The 18,860-nt window shown below is 40.9% G+C and overlaps 1 protein-coding gene across 4 annotated transcripts in view; it reads right to left on the reverse strand.

The window, feature by feature from the left end:
- Positions 1 to 18,860, reverse strand: part of DDR2 (discoidin domain receptor tyrosine kinase 2) — a 246,942-nt gene that overhangs the window by 36,088 nt on the left and 191,994 nt on the right. For all 4 annotated transcript variants that reach the window (XM_078156524.1, XM_020988611.2, XM_078156522.1 and 1 more), the window contains 4 exons: positions 17,207 to 17,438; positions 16,779 to 16,926; positions 14,323 to 14,428; positions 6,714 to 6,897 (listed from right to left, as the gene is read on the reverse strand). In XM_078156524.1, the coding sequence (XP_078012650.1) occupies positions 6,714 to 6,897; positions 14,323 to 14,428; positions 16,779 to 16,926; positions 17,207 to 17,438 (670 nt within the window). The remainder of the gene's footprint in view (positions 1 to 6,713; positions 6,898 to 14,322; positions 14,429 to 16,778; positions 16,927 to 17,206; positions 17,439 to 18,860) is intronic.

Below are 18,860 nucleotides of genomic sequence, written 5' to 3' on the forward strand. Positions count from 1 at the left end.
GGTGAAGATTCCAGCTCCCCTACAGCAAGGATGCCATGAATTGAACCAGTGAGAGGGGAAGGGTTTCCTTTTCCCACTCCCACTTTTATCTTGACTCAAAGAAATGGGCCTGAGTGTTTGTTTCTGTTATGTGTGGCTTGTCCTCCTCAGTTTCAGATGCTAAGACTCCCTGTGGGAGTTCCAGCCAGGGTGACCTTGGAGCCAGGATTGCAGGCAGGGTGGTACTTGCCAGTCAGGCATGGAAGCACTGAGAAGCCTGGGACTCAAATCAGAGGGGCCCTCTGGACTTGGAGCTGGGACTGTTCTCTATGGGAAGTGAGTTAAGCTATGTGTCTAATCTGTTTTCCCTCCCCAAAGACTGAGGAGGTATAAGGCAGAAGAGGGATCATGCCTCCAACATGTTAATGGAGTAAGTTTATGTATTTGTGATTATACTTTTTGGAGTAAATATTTCTGTGTAAAAGCTAATCTCACTATTAGCAGCTAAATGAAACAGTAGTGCAGGGGATTCCCCCCCTACAATGGGAGGCATCACCACTGGGGAAGGTTGGTGCCATTTGCAAAGAGCTTAGACATCCTAGACCCCTGTAAGGGTCCTAGAGAATCCTGGGAGCAGGGGTAAAATGGTAAAAAAAAAAAAAAAAAAAAAAAAAACAACCTACCTGGCCTTCCAGCTTGTGAAGGCCATGGTAGTCTGTGAACTTTTCACCTCCCTTTGTCGTTGTTGTTCAGTTGTGTCTGACTCTTTATGAGCACATGGACCGTAGCACACCAGTACTGTCTGGAGGGTTTTCTTGGCAAAGATACTGGAGTGGTTTGCCATTTTCTTCTCCAGGGGGTTAAGATAAACAGAGGTTAAATGACTTGCCCAAGGTCACAAGCTGGTAAGTATCTAAGGCTGGATTTGAACTCAAGTCTTCCTGACTCCAGGCCCAACACTCTATTCACTAAACAACCTAGCTGCTTCTCTCCCCTACCCCAATCAGCTTGAAAACAAGATCTGCATCATAAATGTAGTATGAAAGATCAGGAATGAAGAGGGACCTCAGACCCATCTAGTCTAATGCCTTTTATTTCCTATGTAAGGAAAATGGGTCAAATAGGGAGTATTCAAGGCAGGATTTGAACCTACTTCCTCTGAGTCCAGAACCACAGCTATTTCCTCTGTATGATGCTACCTCCAAATCTTTGGACTCTCCAGCATCTTGAACAGTGAATTGCACGTGGTACGTGATAAATACACTTTTGTCAAATGATTGGATATTATGGAGTTAAAAATGCCTTCTCTTTCTGTTTTGTCAGATAAAAATCAACTGATTGATTTCTACCCACCAGACACAGCCTTAGTGTCATTAACGGAATCTCTTTGAGCTAAAGCACTTTATTGAGTGGGGAAAAGGACATTTTTTTCCTCTGACATAGCACTATATAAATAACAGCTATTATACCCTCTACTAACAATAAAATGATGGAACAATCAGTTCACATTCAGTCATTCTCTCCCATGATGTTGTCTGGTGATTTCTGCCATCTCTGGGTCAGAATTGTGTAATTCATTGATTCATGTAGTAATGGGCCTTGATCCAAACTGGAAAAGAACGTCATCCAGCTACAGAGTGGACTCTTTGGTCATATCATAGCGGTGTCTGCCTGGTGCCGTGGAGAGAGTGCTGGGCCAGCAGTTAGGAAGACCAGAGTTCAAATCTGGCCTCAGATTTTTACTTGGCCCTTCACAAGTCCCCTAACCGCTGTCTGCCTCAGTTTCCTCATCTGTAAAATGAACTGGAGAAGGAAATAGCAAACCACTCCAGTATCTTTGCCAAGAAAACCCCCAGTGAGGTCACAAAGAGTCAGAAATAATGGAACAACAACAAAAGCCTCCCCGAGCTGTTGTGAGGCTCAAACGAGATAATACTTGGAAAGTGCTTGGCACATAGTAGGCAGTTAATAAATGCATTTTTCTTCCTTTTCTTCATAGAGTCAATAAACTAAGTAGAGTCAGGGGGCTTTGGTTCAAATCCTATTTCTGACATTCACTCCTTCCCTGGCCGTGGATAGTGACTGCATCCTCCTAGACCTCAGTTTCCTTCTCGCTAAAATGAATGAGCTGAATCAGTGGACTCTGAGATCCCCATAGGGTTTAGATCTATGATACTCCCAAGTCTTCTAGTTTCCCTTTAGTTTTTCTCCAGCTGTTCCAATGATGAAATCATGTGCTAACACCTTCCTTGGGAGAACCAGCTGCTTTCCTTTGCTGAGCATTTGTTAATGATGCTACGGAGCAGAGAGAAAGAGAGTCAGACAGACAGACAGACAGAGAGAATCAAAAGACACCATTCACAGCTACAATAATCTTCTCAGATGGTTTTGAAATCTGTAGAATGAGAAAAGTAGCCTGTGGGGAAGGTGATAATCTTTTCCACAGATGTTTTGAGGAATTCTTCTGGAATGCAAATAAACAGCCTAGAATTTCATTCACATGTGTACACACTCACCCTAGACATTTGCTGGACCTTTTACTAGGGCAAGTTAACTGTTTTCTGGAAGACAGTAGCTCTCTGTACTGGGATAGGCCCCCATCTGGTCATTTACACATGGCCATGCCAGTCTGCAAATGGGCAGTTTTAATACATGTCCCTTAGTGTACGGTTTGGTGAAATTAACATGACTCGAAGTTAGAAACACTCGCCTGGGCTCAGGTCCTGGCCCTTCCATGTGTGAGCTGTGTGAGTCTGGGCAATCCTCAAGCCTCTCTGAGCTGTTTCCTCAGCCTTAAAATAGTGACAGTATTCATGCCATTTATTTCACAGGGTTGTTGTGAGAGGAAAGGTTGTAAACCCTAAACCATTATACAAATGCCAGTGTATACTGGTTAACCACTGTGAATGTGAGGCAGTATATAAAGAATTATGACAGATTTTTAAACAGACCTATCTCCAAATGCCACCCTTGCCAGCTTGAGTGAGTCACTTAAGTCCAGTCCTGTTTCCTCATCTGTAAAATAAGTGGGTTGGACTTAGTTGTTGTTCAGTCATTTCAGTCATGTCTAATTCTTCGTGATCCCATTTGGGGTTTTCTTGGCAAAGATACTGGAGTGTTTTGCCATTTCCTTCTCCAGCTCATTTTATAGATGAGGAAACTGAGGTAAACACAGATAAGTGACTTGCCCAGGGCCACACAGCTAGTAAGTGTCTGAGGCCAGATTTGAACTCGGGTTTTTCTGACTCCAGGCCCATTGCTCCATGAAGCCTCAACATTTAACAAATATTTCAATAATTCTACAATTATTAAGTGACTTTGGCATGTAAAGTGCTTGAGATACAGAAACAAAAATGAAAGAGCAACTGACCTTAAGAAATTACATTTTACTAGGCGTATTCAACATGTGCACAATTAATTAGATAGAAGTTACTGAGCAATAAAGGCTAGAGAAAGATTAATTAGGAAAAAAATGCCATAGGAAAAAATGAAGGAGGGAGAGAGCTTGGGGGGAGAGGACAATGATCAGTGAAGAAGTGAAGGCTACATGGAGGAGGTCACACCTGAGCTGAGCCTTAAAGGAAGATCAGGATTTTGAACAGTAAAGACGAGGAAATAATACATTGCTGGCATGAAAGATGCCTTGGGTAAAAGCATGGAGGCCAAGGATGGCAGATTGAGGTAAGGGAACAGCTCATGGTAGAATCTGGCTGGAATGTGTAGTGCATGCAAGAGTAGGTGGTAAATGTTTAACAACTGACGTGTGTGTGTGGGGGGAAATCACTTGATACACACTTAAGTTTAATTGGTATTCACATCTTCATCACTTTCTTAAGTCTAGACAACCCACAGAAGATAAATCAAGCCCTGATTTGTAGAGTTTACCTATTTTCAGGTGTAAATGCTCACAATGAAAATTTGACAATCAGAAGCTAGTATGAGCAGGCTCTAGCACACCCCAGAGTTCATGCAAGGGAATAATGTGAAATGAGGCCAGAAAGGTAGGTTTGAAACAGATTGTGGGAGATAATTAATGTCAGACTAAGGAGTTTGTATTTTATACTAAAGGCAACAGGAAGCACCTGAAGGTGTTTGAACCAAAAGGTAATATAATCAGACCTGCTATAAGGAAGATTATTTTGGTAGCTGTGTGAAAAGTGAATTGGACATGGTAGGGAGGAATTGCAGGGAGGCAGATTAGGAGGTTATTTCAAGAGTCCAGGGTCAAGGCTTGCTGGTTGTATCCTTAACAGAAACAGGGAAGTTTGGAAGAGGAGAAAAATTTGAAGAAGATATAAGTTAAATTTGAAACATATTGAATTTCATATGTCAGTGGGACATCCAGGTAGAGATGTCTAGTGCACATTTGAAGATGAAGGACTGGCATTCAGGATAGTAACAAATGGATGAATGAAGAAAGAAAGGAAGGAAGAAAGGAGAAAGAAAGAAATAAAATAATATTTATATTGTGCCTATCATATACCAGGCACTGTGCTAAATACTCTACAAATATTATCTCATTTGATCCTCACTACAACTCTGTTAGGTGCTATTATTATTCTGATTTTTTAAATAGTTCTTTTTACAGAAATTTACAGAAATTTTTTACAGATAAGGAAACTAAGACAAACAGAGGTTAAAGTGACTTGCCTGAGGCCAAATTTAAATTTGTCTTCCTTACCCCAGGTCCAGTGCTTCATGCACCATGGCACCACCTAGGTGCCCCCAGGTGAGAGATCAATGCTACATTTATAGATCTGGGAGTCATCGGCATAGAAATAATTCTTTTCATTCAATTCATCAGTGAGAGTGAATGACATTACTAAGGGAGACAGTGTAGAGAGAGAGAACAGAAGAGGGCCAAGGACAGATCCTTGAGGGACAGTCAGACTAAGGGGCAAAGTAAAGGGATGCTGAATCAGGATAAGAGAAGTAACTAAAAAGGAGTGGTCACACAGGTTAAGAGAGCCAGAGAGCGCTGTGTCATGGAAGCCAAAGAAGAAAAGCATATCAACAACATCAATAGCTACAGAAAAGTAAAGAAGGGCAGAGGGGGAGAAAGACACAGAAACAGAGAGACAACGAGAAAAAGAAAAGCAGGAAGTGAGAGAGTTGGAGAGAGAAAGAGTCAGAGAGAAAGAAAGAGAGAAAGAAAAGGGGGAAAGGAGGAAGAGAGACAGAAACAGAGAGTTGGAGAGAAAGAAAGAAAGAAAAGGGGGAAAGGAGGAAGAGAGACAGAAACAGAGAGTCAGAGAGAAAGAAAGAAAGAAAAGGGGGAAAGGAGGAAGAGAGACAGAAAGAGGCGGGGAGAGACATACATAAACGACGGGAGAAAGCTCCCAAAGGAGAGGGGCGTAAGATGGAATCAAGCACAAGTGAAGGGGGTCAGTCTTGCCAGGAAGGGCTACCTCTTCCTCAAAATCTGGATCAAAGAAGGTGGGTGAAAAATGTAGAGTTTTTGAGGTATGAATTTGGAAAGGTGAAGGTAATTAGAAGCTGTGTCACAATGAATTTTGAGCCTAAGAATGAAGATTCAGATCCTGGCTGTGTTTACCTATGTGACTATGGGCAAGTCACTTAATCTCTGTGGGCAGGCCTCAGTTTCTTCATTTGTAAAATAAGGATTGGACTAAATGACTTCTAAGGCTGTTTTCAGCTCTAAATATTCGATCCTATGATCTTACGGTGCTCACAACACCAACAGTAAGTTAAAAAGTGAGGATATGAAGCCATCTTCTTACTCCAGATCCAGTGCGTTTCCCCCCATTCTGCCTCCTGTCTCTCTACAGTAAATCCCAGTTATCCCAGCACAGATGCCTGCTTCATTTGCTGCCCAAGTCATGGGTGGTCTTGGCTCCTCTCTTTTTGCCTCCTTTTCCTCATTCAGTTTATTTTTATTTGATTGTTTTATTGTTTATTTCATCTCAACATTTGGATGTATACCTATTTCAGCATCAACTTTTTTTAATCTTTTTTTAATATAAATTTATTTATTTTTAGTTTTCAACATTCACTTCTACAAGTTTTTGAGTTCCAAATTTTCACCCCATCTCCCCCCTCCCCTCACCCCAAGATGGCATGCATTCTGAATATCCCTTCCCCTAGTCTGTCCTCTCTTCTATCTCTCTCCCCTTCTCTTATCCCCTTTCCCCTTCTATTTTCCTGTAGGGCAGGATAGACTTCTGTATCCCATTTCCTATATTTCTTATTTCCCAGTAGCATGCGAAAACATTTTTTTAAACATATGTTTTTAAAACTTTAGGTTTTACATTTTCTCACTTCCTCCCTCCCCACCCACCCTCACTGAAAAGGCAAGCAACTCAATATAGGTTGTACATGTGCAGTTATGCAAAACACGTCCATAGTAGACATGTTGTGAAAAACTAACTCTATTTCCCTTAATCCTATCCTGCCCTCCCATTTATTCTATTCTTTCTTTTGACCCTGTCCCTCCTCAGAAGTATTTACTTCTGATTACCCCCTTTCCCAATCTGCCCTCCTTCTATCATCCCCTGCTCTCTTGTCCCCTTCTCCCCCCATTTTCCTGTAGGGTAAGACAGATTTCCATACCCAACTGAACCTCATTCAGTTTAGAAAGGACTATTTAAATTGACTGAGAGTTATCTGAACCAGACAGAGAGGATTCTATCCCATTCCCTCCCCATCCCATCAGAGCCCAGGGCCATTTCTCAGTCCTCTTAGAAAAGCTCCCCCAAAGTCTGATGGCCACTGACCTTCATGGTAGTGAAATTCCTGATCCGGTCAAATTCAAACATGATCTCGATGTAACCATTGGTGGCACTTTCATTCCTCCAGCCCACGTAATCATAGCCAGGCCAAACGTGGTACTCATGGGTCTGAGTGAAGTCGTCCAGGCCAGAAACTCCGTCTGTCAGTTGCCCCAGACCTTCTGTCATGCTGGCCAGCCCAAGAGAGGAGGGGAAAAGGAGAGGAGAGCCTAGAGTTAATACTATATTCGCTGAATCATTCCCTACAGGAATTTGGTAACACACCAAAGTTTTTTCAATAATCTCAAGAATGGGGAGTTGTGAATTTCTCAAGAAAATGTAAAAATAAAAAGAATTCATTTTACAATAATGAGTCATTTATTTGGTTGGATAAAGAGGCATTCCAGATAATTGAATTTTCCATATAAATAAAGCAGAACATTTCTTTAAAGTGTTTAACTCTGAAGAGGTTGAGGCACTTGTAACACACAGAGAAGTAAGTACGGTTATTATTGCTTACACAGGACCCGGGGAGAGTTTCTTCCCCTGCTATACCAGGAAGTGACTGATTCATGGTACTGACAGGTAGGAAGGGGACTAATGTGAATGCTTGGGAGGTACAGAAACTGGCTGTGATTGGGCATAGAGTGGATAAAGGGGTTCAAACACTGTCTCTGATGCTTGCTACCTATGTTACCTTGGGGAAGTCACTTTGAACACTCCTCTCCCTTGCCCTCAGTTTTGTCACTAGTGAAGTGGGGAATGAGACTGGATGGCCTCTGAGGTCTTTTCCATCTCCAGATCTATGATCCATTATTACTATTACTTTTGTACTAGTAGACTATGGAATGAGTTATAGAGATGATCAGTAAGGTTGCCAGTGGTGCCCACACCATTGGTCTTTGGTATTCTCATCTTGTACCATCACTGCAACATGGAGGTAGAGGAGTGGTCACAGGTGTATTGTGGATTGGGCTTCAAGGTAGGTGCCGCTCTTGCTCCCTGCTACTCTTCTCAACCCTATGTAGTGTCCAAATATCAGAACTGAGGGTATGAGGACGAAAAAGTTGTAATCCAGATTGGGTCAGATGCTGCCTATCTGAAATGCGCCAGCTGAGCTTGCTTCCTGAGAGAAAGTTCTCGAGGGACATTGGGTTTAGGTGACAGTAACCATTTTGGGTGGAAATAGTTCTCAGATGTGTTATAGATTTCCTTGTCTTTTAAATAGAATCCGTGAAACATTACTTAGTCTTTTCAGTGACTCAGGGTCATACTCCAATGTGTAAGGCTGTATAGCGCCATTTTGAGTGGCCTCAGGCTGCTTTTGGTGATGCTGTTGTTGCATTTTCCCCTGTCAGAAGTAATTTCTCAGTGTGTTAACTTTGGAGCAGACAGTATTTCCTTTTTCCTCCTTACTTCGTTCTGCCTACCTCAGCCCGACCCCCATGCTCCCCACTCACACACACACACACACATATACACACACACTCACCAGCTCAATGTTCTAAAATAACTGAAAAGGAATTTTTTTTGTATTTTCTTCACCTAGCACTTTGTGTAGTATGTAGTAGATGTTTAATAAATGCTTGCTAAATAAAAAAAATTATCATTATTAAATCGCAAGCCTGTGCAATTCTAAGGCAAGAAGTTTCTGGAAGATTAGTCCTATCCTTTCTGTGGAATGAAGTTCATGACTTTGTGGCAGCTCTTGTCAATCCTGGGGAGATTTCTGCCTACTTTTAAGCTTTCAGTTGCTTGGATTTGCTGAAAATTCTTTGCTAAGTAATATTTAAATTCAACCAAACCACCAAGAAAATTCATTCCAAGACACTAACCTATGCATATTTATTATGGATAGGGGTGTTTAGGAGGGACTGAGTAGCCCGTTCCCTGTCGAAAGAAGATGATGACAATTAAAGTAGCAGAAGAGGAAGAGAAAGATGAATTATTATTTTCAAGTTTCTCTCCCCTCTTTAGTCTCCACACCTTGTATTCACAGAAGGAATAGCATGGACATCACAAATGAAAAGGGTATGTCATTAAACTTCAGAGCAACCACACATCTACTCTACACAAGGTATGGCTGTGTCCCACACAGTGCTTCAAAATATCAAATCATTTTACAATATCTTTACAGAGAAGTTAAAATATAAAGCAGGATTAAGTCCTTAAAACATGGCCTCCAACCTGCAAAATTTGCATTGGCCTTGTCCACAGAGACCAGAGCCTACGGTTGCATTTTGTATCACCGTCCTCCCATTCTATGTCTTCCTCAAACCACGAGGCTAAGAGAATAACACAAAAGTTATTCCTAACAAATACGCTCCACTTTCAGACCCTGAATACAAGTTGCCAAGAAAAATTTGTGAAAATATTATTTAAAAAAGAGAGAGAGAGAGAGAGAGAAATTTTTCACTTGGGTCAGAATCAAATCAAATCATCAATTTACAAAACCAATTGCCTAATTCTCTCTGAGCCTACAGCACATTCTCCTGAATATAGTTGAAGAAAATGATGCCAGGGAAAGACCAGCAAACTTGGTAAAGAAGAATGACTCAGCAGGTTGAAAGCTAGCGCCTTGGTGAATTGGCTCCACAGGGCCTCATGCTAGGATGACAACTAAGTGAGCTGCTGCTTACACAGGTCCCAGAGGGAGCTTCCTAACATTATCCTTAACCCCCGCTACACACATACACACACACACACACACACACACACACACACACACACACACACACACACATACACACAGACACTCTCAGGTTCCTTCTTTCACCCCAGTCCCTTCCAGTCTCTGACTTTAGGCTTGTGTCTTCAGGGCAGCATTGATATCCCTCAATGTGATATATGTAATATAGTATATATGTAACATAATCTTTATAAGTAACTATATATGCTATTATATCATGTACAATATATTATATATGTACATATATATTATATATGTAATGCAATAGTGTATATATATATATAATAAATACATATGTATTATTATATTATATACAATAAATAATTTATGTATACAATAGAATGGTATATAATAAATAATTTGTGTATGATAATTATGTATACTATTATATTATATACAACAGATAATTTATATATAATAAATTAATTTATTTCAGTATAATTGGTTGCTTTTGTAGTCCTGTGTGTTTTGTCTTACTTGTTTAAAAGCATTGCTCTGAGGAGTCCAGAGGCTTCACCATAATGACAAAAAAAGTTAAGAACCCCTGGACTAGGTGACCCCTAAAGTCCATTCTCCTTAAGTGCTTGCTGGTTCGTGGATTGATAGTTCCATGGCTGCAGGTGGGTACTGGCAGCTGAACAAAGTGAGAAAGGGGCTGGGGACTAAGCTTTGGAGAGGACTAGAAAGGCATGGCTAGAAAAATGGTGAGGCTAACACTTTCACCAGCCAATTGAACTGCTTTTAAACTCTTTTGCCTGGTTTTCAAGGCTTTTTCTACATAATCTTGACCCACTCTCTCATGCTAGCCTTATTTCCCACAAATCCTGGCTAGCCTTATTTCCTATACCCTCTGTCCCAGGCAGGCTAGTTGCATTGTATCACAGAGTCACCAGGCTCATGCTGTTCTCCCCACATGGAACATCTTTCCTTCTCTGTTTTTAAGTATGATCTTTTCTTCAAGCCCTAGTTCAAGGTCTATCTCCTCCATAAAGCCTTCCTTGATTGCCCTCAACTTTTATTGATCTCTCTCTCTTCCCCCTCTAAATTTCTACAGATCTTAGAGTTTTTACTCCATAAATTAACACTTAATCATCCACTGTATTATATTATATGTCTGTCTTCTAAGCTTCTAGAAAAGGAAGTAGTGGGGCAGCTAGATGGCGCAGCGGATAGAGCATTAGGCCTGGATTCAGGCAGACCTGAGTTCAAATCTGGCCTCAGACATATAATACTTACTAGCTGTGTGACCCTGGCCAAGTCACTTAACCCCATTGCCTAGCCAAAAAAAAAAAAAAGGAAAGGAAAAGGAAGTGGTGATCAAAAAGAGCACATACAGCTTCATCAAAAACAAGTCATACCAAACTAACTTTATTTCCTTTTTCGACAGGGTTACTAGACTGGTGGATCTGCAGATTGCTAGAAATACAGCTTACCTAGATTTTAGCAAAGCAGTCAACAGAATCTTTTCTGCTATTCTTGTGAATAAGATAATAAAATGGGCCAGAGAAACAGTACAGTTATATGGATTTTGAATTGGTTCAATGACCAGATCTAAACATTAATGGTTTAATGTCATCTTCGAAGCAAGTCTCCAGTGGAGTGCCCTGGGTATCTGTGCTTAGCCTTGCTTAATATTTTAGCAGTGAATTGGATAAAGGCATACATGATGAAATAGGAATTGTGACCAAGAAATCATTGCACCAGACATATCTGATAAAAATCTAAAGTGTAAGATATATGGGGAATTGACAAATACAAAAATAAGAGTCACCTAACAATAAATAACTGAACAAATTACACAGTTTTTTAAAGAAATGAAATTTATCAACAAATATATGAAAAAGTGCTCTACATCAGTGGTGTCAAATTCAAATCAAAAGGTATTCCTGTGGGCTGCATATTGACTTAGAAAAGCACAAATTTATATTATCTATATTGTATGATATTTTTATTTATTTTGTTAAAACATGTCCTAATTATTTTTTATTGTGATTCTGGCCACAGGGAATTTTGACAATTCTGCAACCACTAATATAAAGAGAAATTCAAATTAAAACAACTTTGAGATTTTGCCTCATGCCTATTGAGCTGTCAAAGCTGATAAAAGATTGAAATGATCAAGGTTGAAAGGGTTCTGGGAAGGCAGGGGCACTGTTGACCAGGAATTAGTTTAAATGTTATAGGGAGCAATTGGGAATTATAAGAGGAAAAGCTATTAAACTCTTTCTGTCTGGATTTTACTTAAATCGAGGAGAATGGAGTGACTTGTCCCAGATCACACAAGTAGTCAGGAACAGGGCAGGGATTTGAACCCTTTGGGTCCTCAGACTCCAAATTCAGCTCTTCCTGCTCTACCACACAACCTCTGTCATACAAGGCAAAGTGAGCAGAAACTATAAAATCTGCAAAATTACTCCAATCACATGAAGGAAAACAACAATGCAAATCATCTGAACTCACTAGATGCAATGACAATATTAGCTCCAGAGGACAGACAATGAAATAGGCCTCCCTCCTCCTTCTTCTCAGTAGCTGGGAGAGAAGGGACAATCCATGCCAAACACTGCATGATTCTGATGGTGAAGGCCTCTATATGTTTGTTTTGCTTAATTCTTTTTTCTTGAACAAAAAAGGGTATTATACAATGGTAAATTATCACAATAAGAAGTAGCAAAAATAAAGTGACAACAAATTTGCAGATGACATAAAGTTGGAAAGGATAGCTAATGCATTAGATGATAGAGTCAAAACCCCAAAAGATGTGAGCAGGCTGCAGGGGTCAGCAAATAGTCTGAGGGCCAAATCTGACCAGTTTTTGGACTTCCCATGAGCTAAGAATTTTTTTTTTTTACATTTTAAAATACAATAATACTTTATTTAAAAATGTAAAAATCATTCTTAGTTCACGGGGCCATACAAAAACATGCTAAAACAGGCAGTCACTGGATTTGGCCCGTAGGCAGGATCACAAGGCTATAGCATTGGACTGAATCTAAAAGGATAAAAGTCAATATGGATAAATGTAGAGTCTTCTACTTGGGTTGAAAAGAAAATCAATTTTGCAAATACAGGATAGGATAGGTTTGGTTAGGTAGCAGCTTGTCTAAAAAAAAAAAACTAACAAGAGTTTTAATGGACTACAAACTCAGTATGAGTCAGTAAAATTGTATGTGTGCCCAAAAGCTGACCTGATCTTAAATATAGCAGTTAAGAAAGTAATAGTCCCCCTATACTGTTTGTGCTTAATTTTGGTAGTCACATTGATAAGCTGAAGAGTGTTCATAGGAGGGCGAGTAGGATGATGGAGAGCCATTTAGACTGATTGAAGGAACTGAGGATGTTTAGTCTAGAAAAGAGAAGACTTAGGGGATCGTGATCTTTGTCTTCATGTATTTGAAAAAAAATGTATTTAGAAGAGGTTCATAGAAAGCTAAATGACTTGCTCATGGTCACACAGGTTCAAGGCTTTCAGGTAGACCAATAATTCTTAAATTATCTTTCCTTGATCTATTTTCCAGGTCATTTGTTTTTCTTGAGACATTTCACATTTTCTACTATTTTTTTTTCATGTTTTGACTTTGTTTTATTGTTTCTTGATGTCTTGTGGAGTCATTAGCTTCCACTTGACCAATTCTAATTTTTAAGGAGATATTTTCTTCAGTATTTTCTTGTATCTCTGTTGCCACTTGACCAATTTTGATTTTTAAGAAGTTATTTCCAGTATTTTTGTGCCTCTTTTACCATGCTGTTAATTCTCTTTTCCTAATTTTATTTCATAGCTCTTATTTCTTTGTTCAATTTTTCCTCTACTGCTTTTAATTGATTTTTAAAATCTTTTGTTTTGGTTCTTTTTATCTCTTTCTTGAGCTCTTCTGGGAATTCTTATTGGGCTTGCGTCCAATCTGCATTTTCTTCTTTGAGGCGTTGCTTGTAGACGTTTTCATGTCATTGTCTTCTCCAAGTTTGTGTCATGAGCTTGCCTGTCACCATAACAGATTTTCATTGTAAAGTCTTTTTTGTTGTAGTTTGCTCATTTTTCCCAGTCTACTTCACAACTTTGGATTTTATGTTAGAGTTGAGCTCTGCTCACATCTGGGGGGTTGGGGAGGGCAATGACTGATCTGAGTTTCTGTCTTTTATGTCCTTTTGCTTTCACAGCTCAGTCTGGAAATCTATAAGTTTTTGTCACTTCCAAAGTGGTGTGATCCAGGGAGAGGTCTGTTCACTGCTTTCCTGATCTGAGTTCTGGTCTCTTCAAAGGTAGGGCTCCTGCTTCTTCACAACTACAACTGTTTCTCTCTGCCCTTGAATTGTGGCCTGGAGCTGGGTAATGGACACACAGCTGCCAACTGGTATCCGGTCCTATGCCCCAAGCTGGTATAGGAGTCCCCTGGGATCTCTTTCTGCCCAGGTTTTCAGTCCCTCTTTTCATTCCTGGGAGCTGTTCCCAGCACCACTGCCACCACAGCCCACCATGATCCTGAGCAGCCCTGACCCCCTGTCTGTAGACTTCTCTTTCTGTCTTCCTAGGTTTTTCTGGGCTGGAAAAAAATGATTCCTGTGACTTTTTCTTGGCTTTCCTGCTCAGATTTCACTGTGGTGCATTTTCTGTGGTTGGTGGAAAAGAGGGTTGGGGGCAGCTTTGGCAGTTGCAAACTCTCATTCTTCTTGATTTCTCACCATCTTGACTCTTTCCCTGGCCTCATGGTCACATGAGCTAGGATTCAAACTCCGATCTCCTGACTCAAAGCCTACAAACTCTCCGTTCCCCCAAAGTTAAATATCACTTAGCACTTAGAACGGTGCTAGTTACATTATCAACACTCAATATGTATTGGCCGATTGATGGATTCTCAGTCCTTGCAACTATGTTAGTAACTTAACAATTACTGACTCTTTTTTTTTTCTAAGTTCCCTAGAATTTACCTGTACCCAACAGCTCCATCATAGACAGAATCATTCAGGTAAATGATGGAACCTCCAGGAAGTACAAACTGCTGTCCAGCTGGAGCATTGTAAGACACCAAACCATCTGTTGAGGGAAACAAAGTGGTATCACTACCTTGAGGAAAGAGATCACACCAGTACCAACCCCTTACATTTATTCTAAGTTTTGCCATGCACAAAATGCTTTCACATTCATTGTCTCATTTTATTCAGTTTAGGCAGGGCAGGTATTACTATTTTTCTGAACCTCAGAGAAATTAAGATTTAATTTTTGCCACTTACTAACTATATTACCTTGGACAGGTCATTTCCTTTCACTAGACCTTAGTTATCTAACCTAAAATGAAGAGATGGAACTCCCTCATGTCCTCTAAGGTCCCTTCTACCTCTAAAGCCTATAATCCTGTAACTTGCCTATTGGCACAGCTGATAGGTGGTGGAGGTCAAGTGGTATCTGAATCTGGATTTTCTCTTTCAATCTAGTAAACTTTCTACTTTCTTCTGCAATTTTGTACAGAAAACAGGTTATCCCAGAGAACTTGATCGAGGGTTCAAGGGAATGCCCAATTTGGCCCATGGAGTACAAATGGAGGGATATTGCTACTATAGGAGGCCTCACAGAATTGGGATGAGGAGGAGGGGGAATGTCAGATACCCAGGTAAAACAGCCATAGAACTAAATCTAATCAATTCAGAACCTGCACATTTCTGGATGGGGAGTGAAGGGTCAATACTGAGCTCTGGAAAAAATTCCTCTCATATGAGTCACCATTTTTAAACTTTGTAGGGATGCAAAAATGGTCTATTTGGGGCTACAATGCCATTACATTCTTCCCTTAATGAATAATGAGCAACATTTAAAGCAGGGAAAAGGCGGGGAAAACCCTATTTGGCTAACTTTTCTAGGGTTCATAGTCAAGTAAAAATAAAAGTTCTCTCTCCTAATGCCCATGTCTTCCCTCATACACAGACTGCCCTCCAGCTTCTACACTGAAAGCATTTCAGAATGAGTGGCAAGGACTCAGAGCCAATTTCCTTTTTCACCCATAATCTGAGCCAGAAATTTGCTTTTATGATGTTCCAAGATCTATGATTCAGGGGTGAAATGTCAACAAGTTTTTGTTGGTTTTTGTTTTGTTTTGTTTTGTTTTGTTTTTTGGTAATCCCCCCAGGCTATCGTGCAATCAAGGTATGTGCCAGGGAGAGTACAATCAAGGACCCTGGGCCTTATGAACTCTAAGCGGCTTGGATAGCCTTGATGAATAGGGGGAGTTATAGTTTAGGTTACACAGGGACAGGCTTATGTATTAGTCATACACTCCTGCTCTCACTCTGGGGAAACAGCCTCTTCTATTCTAGGTCCTTCAGGATCTTTGAATCATCATTACAATGACCAACTTGCTAAGATTCCCTAACATGTAAAGGGCACTATCTGGAATTTGAACATTAAGTAGCAACCTCCAAATCTAAATGACCTTTCATCATGCAGTATATTGAAATTCCTTCTCTGTGCATATTGTTTCCTCCAAGAGAATGGAAACTCCTTGAGGGCAGAGACATAATAAATGCTTAAGTGAGACAGCATATGTAAAGTGCTTTGCAAACCTTAAAGCATAAGATTGATACGTAGCTAGGTGGTATGAAGACCTGAGTTCAAATCCTACCTCAGAAACTTACTATCAAGTAGTTTAATTTCTCTCAGTTTCAGTTGCTCCATCTATAAAATGGGGATAATAGTCGCCTCACCTCTCAGAGTTGTAGCAAGGCTCAAATGAAATACAATATGTGAAGTACTTTGCAAAACTTTATAGGTGTCTCAATGGATAGAGCACTGGGTCTGAAGTCAGAAAGATCTCAGTTTAACTCAGTCTCAGACATTTATTAACTATGTATCCCTGGGCAAGTCACTTATCTTCTATTTGCCTCAGTTTCCTTATCTGTAGAATAGAGATGATGGCCCCTACCTCCTAGGAATGATATTAGGATCCAATGACATGATGTTTGCACTTAGCATAGTCGCTGGCACATAATAGGTGCTATTATTGTTATTATTGTCATTATTATTACAGTACTGTGTACATGCTAGTTATTACTAGTTGATAAGCTCCGCCCTTGAGTCCCACAGGAATTATTGGGCAATTCTACCCCTTATCCTTGCAGGCTCTCCAAGGAGGTTAGGGGCCTATCTCTAGAACTCCATTGCCTATGCTTTGGCAGCTATCTGGAATGACCTCTGATGATACAACCCTTGCTATATTTTTACCCAAATTATAAAAGTCCTACTTCATTGCAGGACAAAGGGGAACGAGTACAGATCTACCACTAGATCTATCTCTTACCTTGTGTGTGGGACGAGGACATTCACAAGAGGACTCCCCAGCCACCCCATCCCCTCCCTCTGCTCTGTCCCAGTGCCAACCCTTCCCAAGCTCTACCTAGCCAGACGCAACCATAGAGCTCCACCCTCATGCAGACATTCATGGAGTGGTCAGTAACTGGAATGAAGCGGACAAATCTGGCTACGATGGGTGGTTCCAGGTCCTTTAGCACAATATCATAGGGGTTACTATTTCCATCTAGCACCTGAGGAAACAGAAGAGGGATGGTAGAGAAGGAATGGAAATTCATCTAAAAGATAGACCTCCCTCTCGCACTTCTTCACCTTTCATGGTTCTGGCCACTTTGAGGGTTCATTTTAGTTTCATTTGGCCGGCATAACTCCCAAGCATGGTTGGAGGTCTTTTGCCCCAGACTTCCCCAATCTAACCCTCCCCTCAGAGAACTCCTTTTACTGTCAGAAGGTAGACACTTCCCTCCCCCCGCTGAGGGGTTCCATCCCTAATTGGGGTACCATTCCCTATACCTGTTTTCCATGTCTGTTCCTCCAAGAGATCCAGCGGGTACCATCTCTGCTGTAATTGATCTTGTACATAGGAGCAAACTCATTGCCATGGCCCCCTGCATGGCGTCCCTGGGTCCCCACGAGGGTGATAAAATGTAGATTGCGTAGGTCAATCTGTAGAAACTCCTTCAAATCATCCGGTTCCACTGGTATCTCTGGGCACCAGGCTCCATCTCCTTCTTCAGAGTCCAGCCTAGGGCAATAGGAAAAAGTATAGAATGGGAAGGGGGTGGGCAACCGTCAAATCACATGGCTGCTTATATCAGCCACAGTGGAAAGCTACCCAGTCCCAGGGACAGAGCATGGTCTGGGATATCAGCATGGAATCTACAGGAGGAGCCTGTCTGACCTCCACCACATATCCGTGTTTGGTTTGTTCCCTTCCCCCAGGGCACCCCACAACCCAGACACAATCCAAACCAGGGAGCCAGGGACGCAGATCACATGAAGCTTTTGTTTCCCACCCTAATTTAAAGATCCAGGAGGATATAAGATCTCTTCCCTTATGGCCACCCTTCCATCCCTGCCCCACCTCCATCCCCTAGTGGGTCATTTTAGCTATTGCCCTCTCAGCTTGAGCTTAATGAGACTGGACTAGTCATGCTTCAAGTGGAGTGCTCTTTACAGTGGGTGTGGTATGGTGGGCTTGCAGACTGGCAAAGATCCACTGGCCCACATGCCCTAGGGAAATACTAAAGAATGTTGGTTTCATTTTATTTTCTCCAGTCAGGGCCAGTTCTCAGCAAAATTGTGAAATAATGTGGAAGTCAGCCTTCCAACTGCCAACTTTTACCCTAAGCCTCTCTGTTTGGGGCCCTTCTTACCCCTAATCATTCCCTTTTCCCCTCTACCAGGACCTAATACCTTTATGTTCCAATCTTATTATCCTGTAAAACTTTTCCTTCATATTTTCATTCATTGTGATCAATGAGATCAATTGAGAATTTTACTTCTTAGTTATAAGAGAGGGTTGGTTGCATTTTAAGAAAGGTAAAAACCTTAAAAGGAGTTCTTAGCCTGGGGTCTGTGAACTTGTTTTTAAAAATATTTTGATATTTGCTATTTTTTAAATATTTCAATAGAATTGTTTTCTTTATAATCCTTTTGATTTCATTTTATCCATTCAAAACCATTATTTTGAGAGAAGGGGTTCCTAGGCTTTACCAGACCGCCAAAAGGCTGTATGATTTAAAAAAAAAAAAAAGGAACCCTTGGCTTAAACTAAAAGGGATGATTCTCTAATACAGTAGGACTCAGGGATTACTCAGTAGGTACAAAAGGATCTCATCTAGACATTTCCTAGGGTTCCTGAAATTCCACCATTAAGGCAGTCACCTAATAAGCATAGGAGTAAAACTGATTGCCTCCCTTGTGGAGTAGAATATGCTTGTTGTAATTCTTTGTGGGTTAGTGAAGTTTTTCCTGCCTCCCATAAGATGGCTTTGCATGCCATCCTAAGTGAGGATTTTATCAGTTTTACCGGGAAGGAACTTAAAGCTAAATGTTGAGGGGTTAGGGATGGGGTGGGGGTTGGGATGAGCACTGTGTCATATAACCACTTATTCATTACAAGATGCCAGGAACAGGATTCGGATCTCCAGAGTCTGCCTGCCTG

Source organism: Phascolarctos cinereus, unplaced genomic scaffold (genome assembly GCF_003287225.1).
Source record: "Phascolarctos cinereus isolate Bilbo 61053 unplaced genomic scaffold, phaCin_HiC Scaffold_5;HRSCAF=322, whole genome shotgun sequence".
In the NCBI taxonomy this organism is placed as follows: Eukaryota; Metazoa; Chordata; class Mammalia; order Diprotodontia; family Phascolarctidae; genus Phascolarctos; species Phascolarctos cinereus.